The sequence below is a fragment of the Falco naumanni genome, chromosome 6 (assembly GCF_017639655.2).
Source record: "Falco naumanni isolate bFalNau1 chromosome 6, bFalNau1.pat, whole genome shotgun sequence".
Classification (NCBI taxonomy): Eukaryota; Metazoa; Chordata; class Aves; order Falconiformes; family Falconidae; genus Falco; species Falco naumanni.
Window position 1 is genome coordinate 32,792,807 of NC_054059.1, and position 26,184 is coordinate 32,818,990.

Sequence of the window (26,184 nt, forward strand, 5' to 3'; positions counted from 1 at the left end):
GCTAAAGGAATGCGGGAGAAGGCTCCTTCTCCCTGCGTGGGCTTTTTAAAGTAGACTTACTAGAGTTGGGGGTAGTCTAACCTGATTTTAGATCCAGGTGGATTTTGAAGAGGCTTTCTCTTTTTATAAAAGGACTTTTCTTAATTGCTTCTGTAAAATAGTGAAAATCCTCGCTGCTCATTTTTGGGATTTTCTTGCCAGTGAGGTAGCCCTCAATACTGTTTCTCTTTTGCCTAATGCAAAGCACAAGTGCTGGTTATTCTGGGAGCTGAACTCGGACTGGCTGCCGGGGAAGGTGGACCTCAAGATCTGAGCAGCAGCAGCGTATTGATTCCATTAGCAGAATTTACAGATCTACTGACAGATCCTTTTTAACACAGTTGCTTTCCCAGAATTAAAGTTCTCCTCAGAGCATCCGTCGCTGGTCTAGGCCAATAGGTGGCATAAGGTACTCAGGCTAACATCCTAAGAGGACAGAGGAGGCAAGAATACACTTTGTACGTGAGCCAGGGTTTTCGGAGGGTATGCGTGAGTCAAATTCTGGCTGTCTGACTTGGGATACCTTGGGAAGGTCTCCTTTTCAGGGACATGTCCTGGGCCATGCATTCTTACTTTCCTTGGTCACAACTGCAGCATTTCCCAAAATCCTTCTCTGCTCTAAGCAGTTAGGGTTAAATTATCCACTGTTTGGGTAGGATTTGGTCAGTGTTGATATCCTAAGCTCACTAGGAAGCAGATGTGGCTTTTCAGCTTTGAAGCGCATTTTTAGCCTCTGCTGCTGGGGGAAGGCTGGCCATTGCAGCAGCGTTGAGACCAGCAACAGTTTGTGATGAGAATGGAGGGGTTTTTATACTGGATTGTACCCTCTCACAGTTGCCTTCTACTTTTCTGGATTTCATTGCTCAGAAAGGTAATGCTTGAGGGAGTGGAAGACAATCGGCTAATAAGGAAAAAGCTTCTTAGTTTTTGTATCTAAACTTCTGCTGAGATAGTACTGTGGGTAGACAAAAATGATTTTACGTTCTGAAACTGTAAATTATTTGTATATAGGTAGATAGCTAAATGATGATAAAAGAGCTTTAACTGACAGTAATCATACCTAGCTTTTACATGGTGTTTGTTGTCTACAGATTTCAAAACAGTTCTTTACAAAAAGAGGTGCAATATCATTATTTCATTTTTTTTCAATTGCAGGAATTGAAGAATGGGAAAGGTCCAGAAACAGTATCCAAATTTCCTAAGTCACAGTTCTTTACTTGTCTGTTAGACGTTATTTATACAGGCTGAACATATCTGTTTAACTTGATCTTAAAATAAGAAAGATCTATATGTATTCATAGAAAAGGACATTAAATTTTTTTTAGGAGACCTTCTTCCTTGAACACCATATCTAAGTGTCCATGTCTTGTCATCAGTCTCAGCACTAAGGCAACCTACAGAAATGGTAGCAGCCCTTCAACTTCCTATTTGTGAGTGTGGGAAAAACAAAATCAAAGAACAGTGGTTTTCAGCTGAACTGATGCAAACTCCAGTGTGATCCTGTGTTATTCCTGAGACAGGCAAGGTCAGATGTTTTCCTAAAGTGCCCTTTGTAGAAACAGAGAGGTCCTGAAGGAGAACATTTCTTTGCTCGCTCTCTCTAGGACTTAGCAAATTTCCTGGGGCAAGAAGAATAAAACCACCTCAAGCCTGATAAATCAGTATTAAGCCACCAATATCGCTTTGATTGTGCAGTTACAGCTATAGGCAAGGTAAAATCAAGTATTAATAGCGCCAAGACCATGGGCCAGGTTGAGCCTCAATACAAAACAAGGTTCAGCAGTGATTGAGCTGAGCTGCAGAGGCACCTTCAACCCATGTGGAGAGTGGAGACAGCTGGGCTTTCCCCAATCAGTGTTGGTGCATCTGCCAGAGGTGTGCTCTTTGTTCTGGCTGAGCCCCCAGTGAAGCTGGCATCGTACACATTGCCTGCTCTGTGCTGGGATCACTGCCAGAGACCGCTGCCACTGCTCCTGCGGCTGCCTGCTGCTTGCATCCCTTCTCCCCGCCAGCTGAGCAAGCCGAGCCCCACACGCTCTCAGGTAAAGTAAGTGGTGGTTAACAAGGATTACGTGTGGAAGGCAGATGCTCTGCAGAGTCTGAGGTGAGCTAGAGTCAGAGTGAGAAGCAGACTGTATCCTGTTGGGCAATATCTTTCCTAACAGCCTGTCCTTCAGGTTATGATCATGCTTTCTGTCTTTTCTCCTGGAATACCTCTCTGTCTAAGCCCGTTTGTGTGCAGCATGCCTCCTGTCTGAAGGTTCTTGATTTGAAGAACTTGTTTACTTGCTACTGGGGCACGTATATTAAAAAAATCTGCCCAAGGCTAATGACTAGAAACAAGGCTCAAGTCTCTAAACCTGCATCATTCCCTACCTTGCAAATTTTCAGTTATGGGATGTCTGCCAAGGACACATAATAAAACACAGCTCATGAATAAACAAAATGTATTCCACTAACCTGTGGATATTTTCTTCTTGTATTGCCTTTGACCTGTCTCTTTGTTCTTTCTTTTTTACTACTCATCTATTTTTTTTTCTGTTTAGCCATTTTCTCCTTTTCAATTTATCTCTATATTTATTTATTTTCTTCCTGTGTTGCCTCTTTACTTTCTGAGGGGAGACCACCCCCACCCCCCAAAAAAAGCCCCACACCCAACCAAATACTAGGCAGGGTGCTGTCTGGTTGCCCTTGCCTGGTTCTGTGTAGAGGGCCAAATCCTCAGCTGACAGAAACTGTCCTTGACCTGTTCCATTCAGTGGTTCTGCACCAGTTAACGTCCAGTGATATCTGCTCCAAGGTGTAACCCCAGTATGCTTCTTCGTTCTTTACTATTTTTTCTTTCTCATATCCCATTTCCTTCTGGCCCCTTTTATTTTTCTGTATTTTACTGATGCTTCTTCCCTTTATACTCTAATTTTTATTTCATTTGATTACATTCTATTCTGTCTTGTCTGTCTTACTGTCATTCAAAATTAATCTGAGGTCCCAACAGTAGTGTCTTAAACTGCTGTCATCTGTCATTTGTTAATAACTTGCCCATTTTTTCTTAGAAGAGTATTCTGTATGTGACAGTTGCTTGTAATGGTTTTCTTTTGTTTTGTTTTTCATTCTGCTCTAGAAGAGATGACTTCTAAACCATTTATCTTGCTTGGAGAGGAGGATGGTGTTGACCATTTTGGTCCTTAGTTTCTGAGGGAGCTCATTCCACCGTCATGATCTTACTTTCAAAAGAGATTTGTCTTCTGGAAAGACGTGCTTTATCACTTACGTTAGAAGGTCCCACTGTGGTCACTGTTCTTGTTCCAGAGCTCTCTGGGTTCAGGCCATTTGTTGTGTTACAGGTGCAGCCTGAGACCTTGATTTTTTGTGCACTATTCTGCAAGGAGCTAGGCTAAGTCTGGAGTAAGCACAATGGTCTCTGTAGCTGGTAATGCTGATTATGGAAGACTTCACTCATTTTGGCCTTTCTAAACTGTTTCCCTCACTGATTATCTGTCTGCTAGGTACTCCTGATGTCCTTGGTCTTAGCATGATTTTCTGTTCTTCACCCCTTTATCTGCAAGCTCTTCAGCCCATCTTCTTGCCCTTCACACTGAAGTGCCTTATCTGTTTTGCCTTCCCACCCCTGATGGGTGAGTGGGGGCTGAGGTGAGAGAGCTTGATTTACCGGCTCTCGTAGCTGCTGAGGAATTGCTGGGAGGAGACACAAGGGGAGACCATTACAGCTCAGCCCCTTGGACTCCCCTCTGCTCAGCGCGGCCATGCGCCCTGACTGCAGACATCAGCCTGACTTCAGCAGGCTCTGTGTCTTTTGCCATCTGTTCCAGGTAGGTTTATGTCTTAAAGGCTGAACGCTGGCAGTGGGAGCTGCCTGACTTTGATCCAGCAGAACTGATCCCGGTGTGGTGGCAGTCAGGCAGCGTTGTACCATCCTTACCTCTGCCAGCAGCAGCAAGAGATGCAGTTGTCCCCTCTGGCCCTGCAAGGGGTTGTGCTGGCAAGGTGTGAGTGCTCTGGAGGTGTATGTATGCTGCTGGTGCTGCATATGCTCTGAACAGGGTTGTCTTGGGGTAAAGGCTAATAAATGTACTTTTTTCCTTTTTTTTGGAAATGCTTTGGTTTTACCAGCCTGCCATTAAAACCAGCTAAGGCCACATAGACCAAACACAGTGTGGCTGGTTTAAGGAGGACAGGTTCTTTATAATCTGTGACAGAATTTTGCTTCCCCTCTTTTGTACGTTTTTGTCCTTTGTTCATCAACTTGAACTAGCAATTTAGATGCCAGCTAATATCTTGAAAACTGGATAATTCTTCCACACGTTTAATCATTCTAGCCCAATGCTACCCTGATGACAGGCTCAGAGCTCAACCTGTGCAGATTGCTTGTCTTCTTTTTTGGTTCTCACTAAAAGCAAAGCATAGACAGAGGCTTTATGGACTTGGGGATATTGAAATGGAACATGTTGACCTGCTATGTGACAATGTATGGGTCACTTCTCAAGTTTCATGCTTGGCTTTCAAAGCATGGATCTCAAAGTATCTGCCTCACAGCACTCAATAAAATGCTGTGAGATTTATGGATAAAACCTGTCTTTTATGTAATAATCTTGTAAAACTTAGTATTAGCAATTTGCTGCCCCATATAGGAGGCATTTTATATTTCTCTGGGTTTTTGTTCTTTTCCTCTGAGCCTAACAAACTGATTGCTGCTGTTCATGTGACTACAGGCAGGTTACCTGTGGGAGGCAGATAACCAACTCAGGAAAAAGCTATAACAACTTTGATTTGCATGGAGGAGTTAAGAAACAGCCTAGGGAGTTTGATAAAAATTGGAAGCACTTCTGATGGCTCTGCTCTTTGCTTCTCTTCTACCTCCTCTGCTTGGGCTGACAAGAGCTGATGCTGCTTCCAGCACTGTTAACTGCTATGAAGGCTTCAGCTCAGAAGACTCCTTGATACCAGGGGAGAAGCATATTGCAGAGGGCAAGGGGATTCTCACTGTAGATTTTAGTGAGAGAAGAATTGACCTCACAGTTTGTGAGATGCAATAATAAATCTACAGTATTACTTTAGTGTAGAACTATTGTCAGTGTGTTTAAAAGGGGGGAGGTGGAAGTTTGTATATGTCTCAAAGAAGAGTCTTTTTTATTGAACATTTTATTATATTTTTTCTTTTTTAAATTAAAATTCTTCAGTTATCTTAATCATTGTAACTGCTGATTTAACTGTATTATGATTCCAAAGTTGCTTTGTAATTTTATGAACTCTATTTATTTCCAGTTGAAAGAAGAACAAATAGAGCCAGAAGTTAGGTTTTGATTTTGAAAAGAACTCATTACTGCGGCACAAATTTGAATCAGTCCTCTATGTTTTAGCCCTAGCTAATGATGTGATGGCTTCAGCATGACATTTTAGTGGCAGACACCTTTTCCCTGAATAAGCAGTTGAAAAGAACTGCCTTGTATATTCTGCTTAAACTAAGATCTGTGCGTGTCTCTGTCCGGTGCAATGTTTGCACTGAAAAGTATAGCCACTATGGATCAATACTGTTCTTTAAATTCACCCATGAAATTGGTAAAAGCTTGAGCTGAACAAGGGGAACAGCACAGGTTCTTGCTGCTATTTTAACTCAGTGCCATTAATCTGGAAACAGTAATGTTTATGGTCTCATTTTTTGTAAGCTGTTCTTTTCAGGGAGTTGTGATTTTGTTTTGTTCTTTGCTGTGTGTTAGGCCAGGCAGAGAGTGTTTTTTTCCTACTTTAATTTGTTAGGATGATGGAACAGTACCAAACTAAGGACAAGTTAGCTCTTTGGGTCTCATAGTGTATTTAACACTCAAATAAAAGTTATTGTGGGACACATTGAAACCTGTGAATCTTAAAAACGATAAAAGCTTAATCTGCAAGCACTTGCTGCTAGGCAAAGTGCTTATTCCTGGGTCTCTGGGATGTATCATTCATCTCCTGTCCTTGAAGCCAGCCTTTTCTGAGATCTTCTGTAAGTACTAGAGGCAAGGGATGTGTTTCAGCCTTCTTAAGCTATCAGTAATCCTTGGAGCTCAGCAAAAGCTCCAGTTCAAGGTAATACTTAAGCACAACTTTATTCGTTAGCTTTTAAGAAGTTCAGTGTGACTTGAAAGAGATTCTTTTGGCTCGTGTGTATCCAACTCTATCTGAAAACTTTGGACCGAGTCTTAGCTGGCACCTCTGACAGCTCCTGGCTCTGGGCCTGAGACTTGAATCTTAGGTAATCAGACGTGTTTCTTTTAGTGATAGATCATACTGATTTCAGCTTGTATCAAGTGTTTGTATATTCAGATACAAAGTCTGCACTTTAAAGATCTTTGGGACCCCTGGGGCCTGTGGGAAACTGCCGCACAAATGAAGCGAGAGGCAGAAGTCATCATTTTTCTGTCCAAGGTTTTACTGAGAACGTACTGAAATACTTCATTCAAATGTAGACCAAGAGAAAAAAATACAGTTTCAAGTGCTGTCTTCTTCCTCCTAGTGAGTTGTGGATTAGCACTCCTGCTAAGGCCAAACAGGTTTTTTGCTTAAAGTGGTGTTTAGTGGTACTTTGCTTCAAGCGGCAGCTTATAAAGGGAAACTACAACTAAACTCAAGTATGTGTTGCTTTTAAATAAGTTTTTTCCAATGCACATATGCTTAATTAAATGTATTTCTTTCTCTGAAGATTCACAGTCAGCATCTCAGATCTTCCTCTGGACCTGTTGGTATGAACCGACTCCATATTGTTTAGCTCAGGCAAAAACCCAAGAAATCCCTCATTCAGTTGAAGTCTTCCACAAAACCACTGCTGATTTTTAGGGTTTGTATTTACCCAGCCACCTGTCTTAATTTTTCTTCTCTGGTAGTTTGTATGGGTCATCTTAGACACTAGAAAACTATGTTTGTAAAAATAAAGTGGGAGAAGGAAGGAGAGAAAGGGCTGTTTTTGGCTTCTGAAATTCCCTCTGATCTGGTTTGGCTTTATACTCTGTTCCAAACTTTCTGTTGTTGGAGGGAAATAGTGAAAATTACACCTAAGTAACTTTATAAGGCCTGACATTGTGTTGAGTAAATGGCTATATTGTGATGGGCTGTGGAAACACATGTATTAATATTGTCAGAATCTAGCCCATGCACGTAACTCCTATAGAACCTTGCAAGTTGTGCCAATGTGCGGTATTATCTTGCATATGTAAATGCAGGTCTTAGAGCTACTCAACACTTCCTGAAAAAATGGTGGGTAATAATACTGATAGATGCTGAAATGAATTGCACTGGTAGGACTAATGCTTATTTGGTGAAAAACTTACCTGCTGGCTGTTCCTTTTTGTGTACAGTGACACTGCCTCAGCTATTTCTATGAATATTCAATTCAACAGTGTTGTAGTGATGCAGTTTTGTATCTTAATCTGTCATGTACTTGCTTCACACATTTTCTGGCAAATGTCCTTTCTAGCTTAACGAATGTGGGGACAGCCAAGGTGAAGTAAGCAGGAAAAATACCTTTGGATTCTGAGGACTGAGATGGCTGATATTACACTGGCAATGCTGATGGATGCTGTTAAAAGGGATTTCAATATCCTGGAGAAACTCCATCAGGGCTGCAGTAGCTCCATGCAACAGTACAGTTTGGGGGGCTGACTGAGTGGAAAACAGCTCTGTAGAGGGCATGAGCATCCTGGTAGGCAAGTTGTTGAACACGAGTGAGCAGTGTGCCTTCACAATGAATTCCATCTGCATCTTGGGCTCTGTTAACAAGGCTGTAGTCAGCAGGTCCACAGAAGCAGTTATTCCTCCCTGCTTGGCACTGTGAGAGTGCACCTGAAGAACTGTATTCAGGTTTGGGCTCTGCTACAGACATTGACAGACTGGAATGAGCAGAAGCTATCAAGATGCTTGGGGGTTGGAGCACACAGCATACAAGGAGAGGCTGACAAAGATGGATTTGCTCAATCTAGAGAAGAGAAGGTGCAGGGGAAACCTTACTGTGGTCTACAGTTACCTGATAGTTAACTTGTCTCAGAGGTGTACAGCAATGGGATGTAAGCCAGTGAACCCAAGTTGGAACAAAAAAGTGTTTGGTTAGATTTTAGGAAAATTATTTTCGCCATAAGAGGGATCCAACACTGGCCCAAACTGCCCAGAGGGTTTGGGAAATCCTGGAGATACTCAAAACTCAACTGGTACCAAACAGCCTGCTCTAACTGGACCAGCTTTGAACATTGGGTTGGAAAGGACCGTTTCAACACAAATTAATTTGTGATACTACCTGGGAAGTCAAGAGGAGAGGTGGAATGAAGTCTTGTCCATATAGAAATGATGTGCATGTGTCCCAAAATCTGAGTGTTCCAAGAAACCGAGGCTTCTAGAAGCCTAAGTATGGGTAAGGCTTACACAGTGGCTCCAAACAGTATGTCCCCCAAGCTTGGTCTGCCTTTACCATTTCTGTAGCTCCATGGTACAGTTTGTCTCCCACTCTGAGACAGCACCTGATGTACACAGCTGGCCGGCTTGACCTGTAGCATGCTGGACCAACTGCTTCTAGTGTTGGCTGGCAGGATACGTCCAACTCCTTTTTTGCATCCAGAGGTTTCTACGCTCAAGAAAGTCTCTCTTGCAGATAGTCTCTCCAGCTGCCTCCCCATATCCTTCCTTAGCGTGTGACCTCATGTCATGCATGCTCACACGTTGCAAGTTACTTGGATGCTTTGAAAGTGATGGTTGATCAAAGCAGGACTGCAGGACTTCCATAAGTGAGATCTGGAGCTCTGCTTCAGAGTTATCTTGGGCCAAAAGATTTTTTTTTTGGACAACGCAGGCTCCTTTAGTGAAATTAGCATGCTTCAAACACAAATTTTTTTACAATTTTTCAGTTGAAATTTTCACCCAAAATATCCATAGTAACAATTGCTTGTGTTCTTGTTGCCTAAGAAAATCTGCAAGTATCTTGGAGAATTTCACTATGGTACAGAAAAACTTTATCTCTGAGATTAATAGACCTTTTTCCAAAACATAAAAAAATAAATACCATGTAACTTTAGCTACTCAGAATGCCGCATAAAATTAGATATATAGCAAAGGAAGAAACTGAGCTCTTGGGGAGAATTTGTAGATAGCTTGTTTCTGTTGTCCATCCTTAGGGACTCCATCCCATTCCAAATCTATGCTAAGTATGTACATCCATTGGCCTGAACTGCAGCACAATATGCTTAAGTAGATGTTAGGAAAGTAATTCTGAGAGAACCAGGGCATTCAAGCACTGGACTGGATTCCACAACCTCTCTTGGGCAGGCTTTATCTTGGGAGATTAAATAATCATCTGTCAAAAATTGTTTAGAAGTAACGGATTCTGCCTTGAGGTGGGGGACGAATTTAATTATATTGCTTTTTCAGGTCCATTCCCCAACCTAATTTATGTCTTTCTCGGTTGCTAGAGAACTTTGTGGTGTCATCAAATATATCAGAAACATCAGTGTAAGTCTTGGTTATGGAATGGTGGAAGATGTAAATCTGTGCAGGGTTGGAGTTGGGGTCTGAAAATGAAATCAAATGCAATCCATCGATGACCCTTGCAAGGGGTTTTCTCCCAGCTGGAGCCAAACCTGTAACCTACTGTAATGTGGTAAACATCCTGCAAATCTGTATTTCATCCAAAGGGAAAGAGTAATTTTTTTTAACTGCTAATGTCATATTTGCAGTACCTGATTCCATGATGCAAGGTGGCACATGGTAAGTGAAGAATCCTTCTCTCACAAGGAAGGGTGTTGGCTTTGTGACTGACGTAAATTTTCAGATTATGTACATAATTTTCCAACTCAATTGAAATGCAAGATGGGAAAAAAATTGAATTAAAAAGAAAAAGCTTTGTTTAAAAAGTGGTTAAGGAACTGGGGGAGGATCTTTCTTTGATTTCCACCCCCCCCACCCCCCCCCCCCCCCCCCCCTTTGGTCACAATGTAGATTTTTACTCAAAAGGTTCTAATACACAGATTTTTTTGAGGCTATTTTGTTCTTACCTTGTTTCCCTATTTGAAGTACATTAAGGTGGCACTTAGGGACATGGTTTAGTGGTGGACTTGGCAGTGTTGGGTTTATGGTTGGGACTTGATGATCTTAAAGGCCTTTTCCAACCTAAATGATGTTATGATTCTATATTACTAATGTAACCATTTCTTTTATAAATAAAAAAAAAAACAACAAAGTGACTGAGATACACTCATAACAATATTGTGGAGAGAGAATTTTTTTAAACAGCTTACTCTAAAGCCATGACTTTAAAGAATAAAACTATAATGGAATAAAAAATTACAGGTAGCCAATTGAGTGGTTCAGCACTGTGCCATCTGCAGCTGAATTGCCCTTTTAGCGACTTTGGTCCTGTTGCTGAGTGCTAGTGAAGGTGTGGTTGGTAGCACAGACATGACTGATCTCACATGTCTCCTAACAGCTTTTTCTGCTATGATGTGTTACAACATAGTCCCGTTTATAGGTATACAACATACCTGTACAACCATAGGTATCTCTTCCCAGCATAATGTAGAAAAGCCCTACTTTACTGCATGCATAGATTTGTCATTCTTCAGAACAACTTTTTCACCCAGTGAAACTGACTGTTAGGGTTGGACTTTGTGTCCTTTAGAAATACTGACACAGAGAGAGGGAGGGGGAGAGAGAGAGAGAGAGAGAGGGAGAGATTAGTAGGGGAAAGAGATAATCTAGGAGCAGAAATGAACAACAGTCCTGCAACATCAGGAGTCATCTGTGCTAGGAACTGGAGGACAATCCCTTAGGATCCAAAGTGAGAAATAAGATCAACTAGTTTTCATTTAAAATCAGAAAATCTAGGATGGACTAAGGAATGAAAAATTTTGAATATTGGGTCAACCTTCCTGGCAGTGACTTAAATCGTCATTTTAGCTCTCTGTTCCCCTTCCACAAGAAATAAGAATATTCTGTTTTTCAGCAAACTCCATAACCGTTTCCTTAACATGGAAGAGTTATGGTTCACGATGGCTATAACTCACCCCTGTGCAGAGGCTTGTGAACTGTTAACACTCTTGAAAACTCAAGAGATATCATGGTTAAATGGTTCATGGACCTGAGCATTAGAGAAAAAGTTATCATGTCTAACTGTTTATCCCTTCATGTTCGGCCTGGAGGGGTTGTAGTGGTGGGATAGATTGTGCAGTTTCTCTCCTCTGCCATCATGGCCTCTCAATGCAACCACTGACTCCTGAAAAAGCACTGTAAATGAAGGAATAATATTTAGATTTTCTACCATAGCTGAATGTATATTTTGGGACATATGAGCTTGCACAGGATCATTAATAGGGCAGCTGAGTAGTTTTGCTGGGTGACAGCAGCAGCAGGCGTGTTAAACAGAGGCCACTGACCCTGCTGAGTCCAGTTAGAGATGGCCCTTTCTGTTCATGAGGGGACTCCTATAAGTCACTTTTTTTTTTAATTACCTGCTATAGTGCTAGTCTGTCAGAATGCATTTGACTGCTGCTCTGGGCCCAAGAACCCGGTCCTGTGCCTCAGGTTACCAGTACCTGGTATGTGATAGCTACTGAGGAGACCCTGAAGAGGGTAGTGGTGTGAGGGGGTGTGGGCTGTGCTTGTTTCTGGACAGCTGATCTACTGTGTGATCTCAGGCATGCTGCTTTCCCTGTCTGGGTATGTGCACAGTCTTATTTGCCTAAATGATTAACCTTTCAAAGCCAAACTACCTGTAGGAGTGAAAGAGCATTTCACCGAGAACCTCCTTAGACTCTAGGCTAATCAATGATGAGAGGAATGCAGAATTATTTTGAAGAAATATGTTGAGGTATCGTTATTCCATGTCATTTTTTCCTATAGGGAAAAGTGTCTGATGCTGGGATCATATATCAGATGTTTTTGACCACTAGTGGTACTACAAATTACCACGATAGGTATAACAATAGGATTTTATGTTCATCGTGCTTGTTAGGGAAGTACCTGAATGGAAATCAATGGAGGACTCAGTGGAAAATGGAGTACAGAATATTAATTTGAGGAAGGGATCCATTACCCACGTTGCAGAGAGCCTTTGACCTACAATTTACAATGTTCACTTCAAACAGTACTTCTTGTTTTGAAACTGTGCTATGGATGGGTGTCGTTAAGATGACCTGTCAAACAAGATTACTGCCAAAAAACTAACCTGGAGAGAGACAACTTCTTTTACCATCGAACCATGGCAGTGCTGACCTGTTCATAATAATGCCTTCAGGATCTTCTCATCTCAAATATTTCTATGACCTTCAGCAACTGGGAGAGTATAGCTGAAGGAAATTCTTAGTGTAGTCAGCTGTCTGTGGAAGCCAACAGGTGGTGTAACTGCAGCTTTACAACTATCACAGATTCATGGAATGGTTTGGGTTGGAAGGCACCTTCAAAGATCATGTAGCCCCTCTGCCATGGACAGGGACAGCTATGCTTAATTGGTGGGGATTTATGAGTAGATTTTCAAACAAACACATTTTAATCTGTCATTTCCACTTAGTTAAGGTGGATAATGATCTTCTAATTTATATGAACAGAATATAAATTGCATAGCCTTTGGGAACATTGCAAGGGGCAAGCCTCGTTAACTGTCATTGTGTGTTATCTCCAGGAGCTTTTCAAGTTAGGGAGAAGCTACATTTTTTATTCTCATTTTTCCTTTTTTTTTTTTTTTCTTTTTTTTTTCTTGTAATCATTTTACAAGATGCTATTCTGATAACTGGGTGGGATTAGATCTCGCTCCCTGCTCTTCATGTATATGAGAAAGCAATTCAGACCATAGATTGCATTCCCAAAGAAGCTTCTGTCATGTTGATGCTACAGCTGCTGCTTTTTTCCCTTTGCCCATTTCTCATACCCATGCCTTGGCATATACTCTGTCCTTGCCAGCACCCTCATAGTGACTATCAGCGGAATTTCACTTAGGGATGATTCATTTTACCTAGTGTTAGCCACATGCAAGTTTAATAACCTTACGATACTAGGCATACAGGCTGCTTATCTAGCCAGTACAGAGATGGACCCCACCTCTGGTGATTCACCCTACCTGAAAACATGCACCTAAGCTAAGTGGTATAAACCATGGGCTGGAGGTGCTTATTCTTCTATTCTTGCTTGTATTCTTTTACTCTGAGCTCTAACAGCTCGATTTCTTCCTTATGCAGTCTTTTGGAGGAGGTGATTTTTGTACAAAAATTTTGCCTTGAAGACTATTTTTCCACAAGTACAGATATTTAAATAATTTTATATTTGTTTGGCAGCAGTGCTCCAATGTTGTTGTTTCCAGGTGATGATAATTTCTTTCTGATCTCCATTTTATTGCAAAGATGCACGAACATTTGGCGCAAGTTCAGTTTCTAAAAGAGTCTGGTGACATCAGTAGAATTGTACTGGGATGAACTGACCCAAATAGGCTCACATGAAAGTAAAATCAGAACAAAATTTGGTCCTGGATATTTCAGCTCAAACTTTATTTACCTAAGGTCTTCTGGGAGGTTGTACTGAGTCCATTTTAAAAGAAATGTAGTTGCATGATTTTCTTATTCTTATGGTATTTTAATGCAATATTCTGGATAAACGATGTCATTGCCAATAGAATATAACAAATAAATTACAACTGAGCAAATAATTTAGCTGATGGATTTATCCTCTTTGCCTCACAGAATGTCCATAACCACAGAGCAGTTTCTTCAGATGGTCTTGCATCTGTGCTAGATAACTTTTTTAAGTTAACCTCTGCCTCCACAGACTGCAAAAGATTTGACATTTAACTGTGTCAAATACTACAAATGAGTGTTGATGGTTACAGCTTATATCACAATGAAAGAGTCTGTGCCAAGTAATACTGCCTTAAATTTTTTTCAGGCTTAATTATTTGTGCTAAAGCAATTATTACTTCCCAGCTGTCAGACAGTAGCTTAAGTCATACTAACTAGCTTTCAGTCCAAATCGTTAATTATGATTGATCAAGTAAATTATACATACATTCAGATGTTTTACTATGCTCAGTGGGTCAGAAAGCATAGACAGTACTTTTAGGTGGTGCATTTGACAAATATTTGCCCTGTGATAAGTAGACAAAATCAAACACTTAAAAAATCAGTGAAAATGTTGATCCTGAGCTGAAGTTTGTTAGGGTCTAATCCACAGGTTTTTAAATGTACTTAGGTGTCCAAAGCTGCATGTGTGTAGCTAAGGTAATTTGTAGAAGCTTTTAATTGTCAGGAAATTAGCAGATGTCAGAGCCCAGGTGGCTGTCTGCATCAGAGGCAAAATCTGGTGCCTGGGGATGGTTGGGTGCTCAAATAAGACTCTTTAGAGTGAGTTTGCTCAAAACTCAATTTTCTGAATTGGGAACCCTAACACAGAAATCTGCCAAAATCATCAGATTCTTTGGGAAATAATATCCTTGAGGTCTGGAAATAGTTTGTAGAGTTACAGAGATTTGCATGTCACATCAGTATTTTATCTCTTGACTTCAGTATGAGCAGGACTAGGCCCTTTTTATGTCTATTCTTTCAATTTAGAGGAAACCATCCTGAAATGTGAACTCTCGAAGTCTTGAGAAGTACCGTTGTGTAGTGAGCAGGAACTGAGGCGACAGATAACATAGCCATGAAGGAAACTGGTAGAAAATCTGTAGGGATGTGCTGTATTTGAATATGTTAAGTAGCAAAGCACAACATAGTCTAGCCAAATGTAAATCAGTTCAACTTTCTTTCCATTGTGCCTGGGTAATCACAGACAGATTAATGCTAACAAAAGCTGAAACTGTCCCAAATTGGAATTACCAGTAGCAGAGGTAATACCATGCTCAAATGTGCAACGTGCCAAAAAAGATGTACTGAAAGTTGTGAATGTGGGACCTCACAGAGTCTGGGGACTTTGTGTAGAGAGCATGTGAAAGACAACTGAGAAGGAGAAACTTTGCTGACAAATACATTTGTGGTATGGGGATCCACATTGCCACTAAAGATCCTTTAGGGGTTTGTTCCAGAAGAGGTTGGAAACCACAGCACTTTGGGGTTTGTTATACATCTGTGGAATAGCTCTCTCAAAGGGACTATACATACAAACTCTCTGTGACTCTCCTTTTGTGAGCTTTAGGGGTTTTTCAGCACGCTAAAAGCCCAGAAATTTGCAATCCCTCTTCCAAGCCAGAGAACGGATGTGTGGCCTTACCAACAATGCATGACTGCAGAAGTGCTGGCTAGAGCCCATCTCCAAACTGGACTGGGAAGAGATGGATCCTGTCATTTTGGTTTTTATTCTAATGTTTGTATCCTTTTCACACAGCTTTCCTTATGACTGGCTTTTATTTAGCCCTCAAGCTTAACATTTGGAACTTCTATTTGTTGGGGTTCTTTCATCATCTTGGAAAATAATGTTGATTCTTCCAGTAAGCATCTTTCTTTTGTGTTTTGTTTCATTTTATCTTCTATATGAGTTCTTATCCAGTATCTCATTGAAACAACTGAAGCAATTAAAGCAACTGAATAACAAACATCTGGTATGGGTTTGCTTACTCTCTTATACTCTCTCCAGGGAAAGAAGTGTGTGCTTTGGAATGGTTAGCAGTTTATTATGTTATATGTGAATGCTTGTTATTTACAGAGGATCAAAGATGTTAATGTTGCACTTCAAGTTGAGAGCTGCAAAGTTTGTGGTAGCTCTATGTTCTTAGGATGTTCATGACAGGGGCTTTGGCACTCCAGGAAAACATTGTTTCCAGCTGAACACAGTTTTACCCTTGAGTAAAAAAAGTTGGTCTGAGTGAGTAAAGGGTTCCCTTGAGTAGAGAGCATGTTGTGCTGCGACAGATACTGTTATTTGTGGTCTTTGCACTGTAGCTGGAGTCACTTGTTTAAATGCCACAACTTGTTCTGATGGTGCCTGGCACAACGATGTCCTGGTCCATGGCTCAGGGATCAAGGTCCTTGCAAGTCAAGTGAGACATTCTTCAGATCATGAAGCTCCTCTTGGCATAGTTATCCTGAAACTTTACTGTACATTCTTGCCTTAATCTAAATATCACTTAGTAGTGGTATTACAGCAAGTTCTAGATCATTGCCTTCCTAAGCAAGATCTGTTTTCTCTCTGTATTTTGCACAAATTATGACTACAGTGCCCTCAAAACAAAGCAGTAAATTGTTGCTCGCTGAATTTATTGTACAGAGCAATTACATGGAGGCACCATTATGAATATCATCTGCATAATCAATATGGTTTTTTATTGCTCTCTCAACAGTAAGTCAGATTCCAGGATATTAAGGATTTGCTGAACACCAAGCTCTTGCTTTAGTTATTTCTGAGTAAAACTTGCTTTGTTTTTGTTATGGTCTGAAGCACCACTAGATAATCTGAGATCTTGCCTGGTTTTATAGCACTAGTTTACATTGCTAATGCTCTCATCTTAATGAATTGCTGAAAGTGAAGATTTTACTCACTGAAACTAATCAATAAGTAGAGTCTTTTTGGTTTTCAATATACTTTGACCTCCAGTCACCCCAGTCTGTGAGATTTTTTTAATTTATAGTGCTGTAAAACACAGCTTGGCTCTAGATCATGAGTGAAGTGTGTTTTATTAGCTGAGTCCTGCTGCCCTTCATCTGTCAGTACAGATCAGTGTTTTTATTTTATGTCTTAATCATTTCTAAAAGCTGAGCCTTGGGAAATCCCTGGAGCAACTGTGTTTTACAGTAATTTTGTTAGCTACTAAATACCTGTCTTCAAACTACATCTTAAGATCGAAAATCATTTTTGTGTGCACACTTAACCATGTCTGGTTAACTTAACATAACTGGTTATGTCTGGTTAACATAACTTAACCTGGCTATTCTGTCTGCTTAGTTAGAAAGTGGTATGTCTCATACAGTGCTATCCCTGCACCCCTATGACTTAGCACAACAAGAACTTTATCTTGATTGTATGGTAGGCTATGCACACAGTAAAATTAATGTTTCAAACTAATTTGCATTTAACATAAGTTGTTTAAAGGGAGTTATGGTGTGGCCAGAAAAAGGAATACTTTTCCCCATTTTTCAGAATAACTTTTTTCTTTCACTATATAAATAAAGTTCACTCTGGATAGAGATCTGTTTTTGCAGAATTAGTTACCAGAGCAAATATGTAGTTCCAGCATCTTCTGAGCCTGGTTGTTGATCTGTTATAGATGTCAGTAGTTGTTATACACAGGGAGATTAGTATGAGATTTTCAGTAGCTTTGCTTGGAACGAGTCCCATGAAGAAGCAGAATTAGAATACATGAGGTTTATAGCATCAGACACCATGTTCCTGCTTGGACAAAGGACTGTCAAAAACTCAATACAAGCAAAATAGTGAGAGAGAACAGCACTGCGTAGATCCCTAGTGATGTTTGTTACAAACCCAAAGAACCCTTGCATGCAGGGATAAAGGTGAGGTGAATGAGAAGATCATGGCCCAAAAAGTCCTTTGTAACCTCCCTCTAAACAGAAAAAGGGGCCTGTATCACAGCCTGATGAGCCCTAACTCGTGCCTGAAACCCTGCCAACCCGTGAACTCCCAGTGAACTAGTTCTCTTTTCTCACCCTATCTGGAAGGCACTGAGTGGCAAGAAGGCAGTAGAAATTCTTTCCTTCATGGCAGTTGCAGGGAGTTGCTGCTCTTCTAAACAGTGGTTTTCTCTGTCACAGAGAAAATAAATCCTTGCATGTTACAGATACTATGAAACTGTCTTAGCTGTAGGAATTCAACTTCTGGCTGATGAATTAGTCAGCTCTCTGAGCTTTCCCTCCCAGTGTGGATCTGTATCTCCATTTCCTTCTCCTCTCCTTGGCATTTAATCAGAAGTTTGAACCCCGTTTTTAAGGTTTTTCCTATTTTCATCTTTTGCAATAATCAACAAGTGACAGGGACAACATTGCACGTGAGGGATGACCCTACTGTGAAGCAGGATGGGGTTGTCCTCATTGTAGGTCTTGCTGCAGTAAAAGGAGGCTGGAAGCTCTGAAGCAGAGTGTGTCCTTTCCAAGCAAGCAGCTTTTCTGGGTCCTCCCATTTGGGACAATAGACTTGGGATCAGTAGCTGGGAAATGGCTCCACCTCTGCAATGCAACCAGTTCAGTCAGTTTGTTTTAAAAATGATGAGGAAGTCAGTTCTGGAATAGATAGAGGTGCCTAAGAAGTTGCATAGTGAATTATTTTTTGTGACTGATGGAGCTGTAACAGTGGTGGAGATGCAGGCTTATCTCTGTTCAGTGTATTCAGTTGGTTCATGTCAAGAGGTCAGTTCAGCTCAGTCAAGTCTTCTCCACAAGACCCCATGGCTCTAGTCTTTGATTTGAAGCTGTGGAAAGAAAACACACTACCTTTACAAATTCAGGGAGTGTGCCTATATGGCTCAAAAGAACTAGTCCATTAATACAAGTACCTAAGGCTGAGTGAAAGCTGACAGTGAATAAAGATTGTGAGGTGGGTTTATTTTTTTTCTTTTGCCTCCTACGGGTTCTGGTGGTGTAAAGTGGGTCTCAGCCTTGAGGCCCAGTATCCCAACCATCCACTCTGGCACTTGTTAAAGTCTACAGTGACTCTTGCTTGTTTTACATAAAAGGTTTCTTTTATGTAAAGCAGTGCTGGTGCTCCTTGCTCATGCTGACATACAGCAAGGATGTGAGCACTATGAACAGGGAAATAGATGTAACTGTAATGACCTTCATTAATTGAGCCAGGAGACCTTGAGGAGCAGCAAAAAATATTCAAACTCTAACATGTCCCAACTTCGAATCAAAATTAGTGCTATTGCAGGAGGCACTGAGAGGTGGACAGATATAGAAATTACTGTCTGTTCCTTGACTAGCTTTCCCAAGCCATTAAAGAGCACCAAAGTAATTCCTTTACGTGAGTCCATCTGTTAGGACTGAAGAATTATGATGCTCTCTTGTCACATTTAAAATTCATTGACTTCCACGTTGAATTGAAATAAATTAGCTTAGTATACATTAATTGATGTTTAAGTGTCAGAGATCAAAAAATTTTACTCTCCTCATGATCAGAAGTTATATATAATCTCGTTACAAGTGTAAGAACTGCCAATTTTGGCTTGAAGACAACTGTTCCTTAGAAGGAAAGCAAAAGCTAAGTTCTACTGAAGAAGTTAGCTTAGTTGCTAGTAACTATAGCTGCCTTTTCAAATTCAGTTTCAGCTGAATGGTTTAACTTAGAGTAAAATACGTAAACATTTAAATGTCCTTCTGTCTATCTGCAGGCATCCACAATTACTTGCTGAGGCAAAATTACTGTGGAAGTTCCATCTCTGGAAGCTACTGTTTCCAGAAATGACATTTCAACACCAACTGCTCAGCAATACTGTAGTGGTTGTGGCTACGCTGTGGCAGAATAGGAATTGCTTCTGGAACTGACCAGGGTTGTAAGAGGGTTGTGACAGTCCAGGTGAGTAGGAAGGCAGGTAGAAAAATACCTTGAGGGAGTGCAGATAGCCAAACATGTACTAGATCAGACTCTGAAGTCAGGAATTCGAAAGCTTCAAATGTACATTTGGTATGTTTCCATGAATACAGAATGTTCTGTGGATGACTCTAGAAAGAAGTTAATTGATATGACAACAGAAGTAATTGCAGTCTACATTGGAAGTAGTGGATTATAAATTGCAACATCATATAACTCAGTACAACTCTACTGAAACCATAATTGAGAGACATCTGCTTTTAAGCTTTGTACTAAATGTTTTGGTGATTTGACAAGTTTTCTGTCTTAAAACTAAAGAATTTTTACATCACTGAAGTAAACTTATTTCATGACTAATAATTTTGATGTGATAGTAGAACAGAGCCCAATTTACTGATTAATTAGGCATTCTTCCCCCACACTAGAAAAAATTAAGAAAAGCTAAACCAGAACCTATTTCTTTCAAATTTGCTAAAGCTATGTTAAACCACCGCACTGATTTAAACCTACTTCTGTGAAATGCTGAAAAATAGTATTCATCATTTCATTTCTTTTTTTTTGGTTACAACATCTCACAGTAACTAGAGAGGGAAAAAATGTGTCACAAGAGCAAAACTCAATTAAATGCTCTAACAATATCTTATGTTCTTTTCAGGTTCAATGTAATCTCATTGGGCACCAGCAGCGGAACTCATCTGTTCAAAATGGTTTATGGTGAATTTTTCCGCAGACCTGGCAAAGATGCAGAACTTATCAATCTGAATGTGGGTGGCTTTAAGCAATCAGTAGATCAAAGCACCTTGCTCCGATTTCCCCATACCAGGCTAGGGAAACTTCTCAAATGCCATTCAGAAGAGGCTATTCTAGAACTGTGTGATGATTACAGCGTTGCAGACAAGGAATATTACTTTGACAGGAATCCTTCCTTGTTCCGATATGTTCTGAATTTTTACTATACAGGCAAACTTCATGTCATGGAAGAACTTTGTGTCTTTTCCTTCTGCCAGGAAATAGAGTACTGGGGCATAAATGAGCTCTTCATTGACTCCTGCTGCAGCAATCGGTACCAAGAAAGGAAAGAAGAAGGTCCTGAGAAAGACTGGGATCAGAAGAGCAATGACAGAAGTATAGACTCCTCTATTGAAGAGTCATCCATATTTGATAAAGAACTGGAAAAGTTTGACAATCTATGTTTTGGTGAAATAAGAAAGAAGATCTGGGTCAGAATGGAAAATCCTGCATACTGCTTGTCTGCCAAGTTAATTGCCGTGTCATCCCTGAGTGTTGTCCTGGCATCGATCGTGGCCATGTGCATTCATAGCATGCCAGAGTTTCAAAGGCTGGATGCCAATGACAGGGAGATTGAAGACCCTGTGCTGGAAGCTGTGGAGATTACATGCATCATCTGGTTCACCGCTGAACTAGTGATCAGGCTCATCACTGCTCCAAGTCAAAAGAAGTTCTGGAAGAAACCACTGAATATCATTGATTTTGTCTCTATTATCCCATTTTATGCCACATTGGCTGTGGACACAAAAGAAGAAGAAAGCGAAGATATTGAAAACATGGGGAAAGTGGTTCAGATCCTGCGGTTAATGAGGATATTTCGCATCCTGAAACTAGCCAGGCACTCTGTAGGACTGCGATCTTTAGGCGCCACTTTGAGACACAGCTATCAGGAAGTTGGACTTCTGCTTTTGTTTTTGTCTGTTGGGATTTCTATTTTTTCCGTGCTTGTCTACTCAGTGGAGAAAGATGATGACTCATCAGAACTGCACAGCATTCCTGTTTGCTGGTGGTGGGCAACCATCAGCATGACCACTGTTGGTTATGGGGACACTTACCCGGTCACACTTGCTGGAAAGCTGCTTGGCACCCTGTGTATTATCTGTGGAATACTAGTGGTAGCACTTCCAATCACCATTATTTTCAATAAGTTTTCTAAGTACTATCAAAAGCAAAAAGATATTGATCCAGACCAATGCAACAATGATCGCAAAGAGAAATGTAATGACTTACCTTATTTTAACATTAGGGATATTTATGCAAAAAAGATGCACTCCTTCATTTCTAGTCTTTCTTCAGTAGGAATTGTAGTCAGTGACCAAGATTCAACAGATGCCTCCAGCATCCAGGATATGGAGGATGTTTATAACACAACGTCTTTAGAGAATGGTACAGGAAAATGAATTGAATCACATTCTGTTCCCTTTAATTCTCTTCTGATTCTTGGTAAATGTGGACTCACAAATTTCAGTGAATTTATTAAGAGCAGTTAATTCTCAGGGTACTTAACTCTCAGCCATATTTGGACATTCTTTGCTCTGAGGATGCCAGAAAAGCTTCATTGTTTATATGAGGCTTTAAATTATGCCTCATATGGTGGCTTAGTTTTTACACAGCTAATGTTATGCATTTTTTGGGAGAAAAAGTCAGGAGAACAGTCTTAAATGTGAGATCAGTGTTTGTTTGGTTTTGTGGTGTAGTGTTTTTTGTTTTGGTTTTTTTTTTTTAATTGGTTGGTTTTTTCCTCTGCAGCAATCTGATAGCTTATACAGGATCTGCTTTTATAATTTGCTGCTTTTCAGGTAGAGATATATTACAAACGTAAGAACTATTGCACAAACAAGTGAAGTTTTCACCTGCAAATACATCAGGAAAAAGAACTAATTACATATATGTAAAACTGTGCTCACTAACACATTTATGTAATTTTGGAGCTGGGAACCTGTTTCCTAAGTTGGGGCAGAAAATATATTGGTACATATTGTTTTTTACTCCATGGAAGCATAATATTTATGAATTTCTTTCCAAAAGCACAATACATTTTAGTTTGTCAAAATAAATTATTCCCATTGTGCCTATATTTTCCCCAGTGTCCAGCATGGCCAAGCTTTATCATGTCCTAAAGGGTCTAAATGATGAGTCCCAGGATGAAGTGGCTGGTGTAGGCAGGACAGGAGCTTATTGTACCATTTAGCCACCTCTTCGTCCTTTGCAAACTTAAGCACTTCTGGTGCCTGAAGAGGATCCTGCTGTGATTAAGACCACCCCAGGAGCTTCCCCAGAGGCTTTGTTTTGTCGGCACTGAAGCAAACATCTGTGGAGGTCTTTAGAAATTCCTGCTCCCTGCTGTCAGTGCTGCTCGGTTGCCGGAGGTTACTGCCTCGGTGGTAGGAACAAATGTGAGCAGCATCTCAGCTGCACTGGTTCTCAGTCCAGGGCTGTAATGCCAAGCAACAGAGATGTGTGGACATGCTCTCCTCTACCATATATCACCCATCAGAGATGCAGAGTGGGCATTGTATGTGGGCATCTATGTGTGAAACTATTTCAGCTCCTTTTTCTAAAGCTTATCTTTTGGTGATGGCAGCTTTCCTGGTTGGTACTATAGGCTGGAGTGGTGCTCATTGCCTGGCAGAGTGCTGCAGCTCTGTGTTCCTCTCCTCTCCAGAGGTTTCTTATGCAACCAGTTAATCCTGCTCTGGTTCAAATTGGATCTTCTAGGGCTATTCAAAAGGAAGGCCAACCCTTGAGCCTAGCATAAAGGAGTGCTGGAGAAACCTGAGGACCTTACAGAAGCCCATGATGTTTCTGAACACTCATTTTCTTTCATTTGTCTGGTGACTAAATTACATGTTGGGCAATGGAGAATTGAAGATACTGTGATGTTGATATTTTCCTTAAACAGAGGCTTCACTCTATTTTTTTTTTTTTTTTTTTTTTTGTAATTATTGGGCCAAATGCTGAAGCCCTTGCTGAGTTTCTACTCAGGCAGATCAAACTCAGTAGGAGTTGACTTCAAGACTGAGAAAACCAGAAGATGGCAATCAATTTTAGCCTCTGCAGAAGGTTGATTTTTCAGGTGTATGCCATGGTTTCTATTGCAAAATACATTAAGTAGCTGAGGTGCACTTATATTTACTGAGGCACAGAGCTCTAACCTCTTTCTGAGGTGGCGAAACAAGAAATAATAGGATGGATCAACCTATACCTTTGGAAAGAGGTGTCCCTCAGGACTGCTGTGCACCAATATAGTGATATGGGACTTAAAGAGAATATTTTGACCTTTGGAGAAACTTCAGAATTTGGCTTATTACTTGCTGAGTGTTGTAAATGTATGTGATGCTTCACAGGTAATTAAGGTTGATTCTTCCCATAGTTAGTGCAGGAATACCAAAAGGGAAAGTTAGCCTAAATGTGTTTTGTTCTACTGAACAATTAACATTACAAAGATGCAATCATATAAAATATTAAATATTTATATGCATATAAACCTAATAGGAACCAGCAGAATAACAGCATAAAATTGCTCACTGTCCAAAGAAACTCTCTTGGTAGTATAAAGATATATTACATTGCCACTGAAGTTCAAAAGCAATGAAAAATATTGTAATGCACAAAACCTGCAAGAAATTTATATTAAATAGTTGAAAAAAACCCTGCTACTGAAAAATCTTATTTTATATATTAAGCATTACCCAAGGATCACAGAGTATACAACTTTTTGTATTAAATTTTACTGACTGGTAATTCGTCATACAATTAATAAGCTCTTGATCAAACACATGACTCAGTCTTAAGGCTGTGATACTGTTTAAGTTTCTATGACTTTTTTTTGTGCAGAGATACAGCTTGCAGCAGGAACATAACAGAAGGTAAAGTACATATCATACAGTGTATGTTATTTTGATTTCTGTGATGAGATCTCAGCTTTTTTCAAATCAGTTGCATCTTAAATGGCTTTGTTGTTTTCTGTGCCCTTTGCTGCAATAAATCCAGCACCTTGGTTTCACACAGGTGTAACTGGGAGCAGGATGTGAGCCATGTTTCATACCAAAAGACACCCTCCTTGAGGCGTGACTGCAGCCCTGTAACATGCACTGGTACCATGGAGTGTCACAAGTCTTGAGTGCCAGAAGCAAGCAGATGACAGCAAATACTGAAATACTGCATGTTCTTCCTGCTAGTAAAAGTTTTTAGGAAACGAATTAACTAGTAAGAAATAAGCGTAAGAGGGGATTGTTTCTTGTTTAATTTGTCTTCTTTCTTTGTCTATAGTTACATATTATCGGTATGTAATACCAGTGTGAACAGAGGGTAGATTGTCTATTGGTTTTGTACTCCTGAACCACATGTTTTTCTGCTTAAAAATGCTTCCTAAATTCTTTCCACTCAGCTGCTCTGTTTCAGACACCAAAGCACAGAAAAGGTTACTGTTCTGATATGCATCCCATTTTATGTGGGAGAGATTTGTTGGTCTTTATGCAGAACAGTTTATTGGCACGTTATTAGTTTCTTTGTCCTGATGGCAAATAATTCCCTTTCCATATCCAGTATTTCCACAGTAGCATCCATCTTTGCAGCAGTTTTCACTGGTAGCATGGGATGACACCATGGCACAGTGTTGCTGCCCACAGCTTGTGCCTTTCTGGGAGTGAGCTCTGTCACTGCCACCATTTTTTGGTGTGTGTTAGAAGAGGGAAAAGGCCAATGTAGAGGAATAAGAAAAGAGAAAAGGGAGAAGGCAGGAAGCTGTTAACCAAAAGAGATGACAGGAAAATCTGAGAGGACCTTAGAAGAAAGGGAAAGGTAAAAGATGACAGAAAAAGTCCTCACATGTCTTCACTTTATTTCTTGTTCTTTTCCACTAGTGCTTTTCTTCCCTTTTTTCCCCTTCTGCCTCACATCCCCTCCTGCTACCACCTTGGCCTCCCTTCCCACCCAGCCTGTGGCCCAGCAGTCCTGCTTCTGCCCCAGAACGAGGGTGTCTCTGAGTCTGGAAAGGCATGTTTCATCCACCTGGATGGCAGCGGGCAGATCTTAGCAGGAATGAAATTAGTGAGCACTTCTGCTGTATATATGAGCAGTTGCTAACACACTTAAGGGCTGTGCTTTTTTGTAAGAAAAGTCACAGTGTGGCTCAAATCAGTGAGCATAAATATGAGCTAAATAAACATCTGTGTCAGGTCTGTAAATGAAATAGCACTTATGGCTTAGTAGGAATTAGTGTCAGGCACCATAATGCAAAATACTACTATTTAAAAGCAGGCTTTGTGTCGGTTCCCACGCGAACAGGTTGCTGTCAGAGAATGCGGAGAGTATCAGGCAGATTTAACTGGCAAATGCAGTACACGGGCTTGTGGCACGCCAAGGGCTCCTGACAGGTTGCTGTGTGTTATTAATACATTTATTATTTTCCACACGTTCCTAACGTCTAGAGCAAGTGACAGAAAACCACTAAGGTGTGGAGATTTCCTATAATATTTTTTTTTTATTAGCTGAAAGTGTTTGTGAAGCTGCTAATACTTCTTCATCCAAAAGAGGACATTTCTCAAACAAAATCAGAATAACCCTGTGCTAGATGTGCAATTTGTGACTGACAGCAGTAGCTTGGTTGCAGTTGGTAAATATTGCTGTCTGGTGCTGTATGGCTGCGATGCTGTTGCTTGTATTTCTGAAATGTTTATGCTCTGTCAATTAAAAGACAGCAGATGCCATTAAAACTGTCTCAGCACTTTTCTGCTACGCAATTATTGTGGTGTCTCTTCTAAGCACAGCAAAATGTCATGATTTGCTGAGACCTCTTTTTCTTAGTTTCTCATGTAGTCATCATTAATTTTTCATGATGAGTCCGTGGTCCAAGCACAGTCTAGGAGAAGA

At 40.5% G+C, this 26,184-nt stretch overlaps 1 protein-coding gene across 1 annotated transcript; it reads left to right on the plus strand.

The window, feature by feature from the left end:
• The first annotated feature begins 20,179 nt into the window (after positions 1-20,179).
• On the plus strand, positions 20,180-24,240 carry KCNS3 (potassium voltage-gated channel modifier subfamily S member 3). The gene has a single exon (XM_040599532.1). The coding sequence runs from the start codon at positions 20,226-20,228 to the stop codon at positions 21,708-21,710; it is 1,485 nt and encodes a 494-aa protein (XP_040455466.1). The 5' UTR covers positions 20,180-20,225; the 3' UTR covers positions 21,711-24,240.
• Positions 24,241-26,184: the final 1,944 nt, after the last annotated feature.

Excerpts from the sequence above, each read along its gene's own strand:
- KCNS3 (XM_040599532.1), top strand. The coding sequence starts at position 20,226 with ATGGTTTATGGTGAATTTTTCCGCAGACCTGGCAAAGATGCAGAACTT.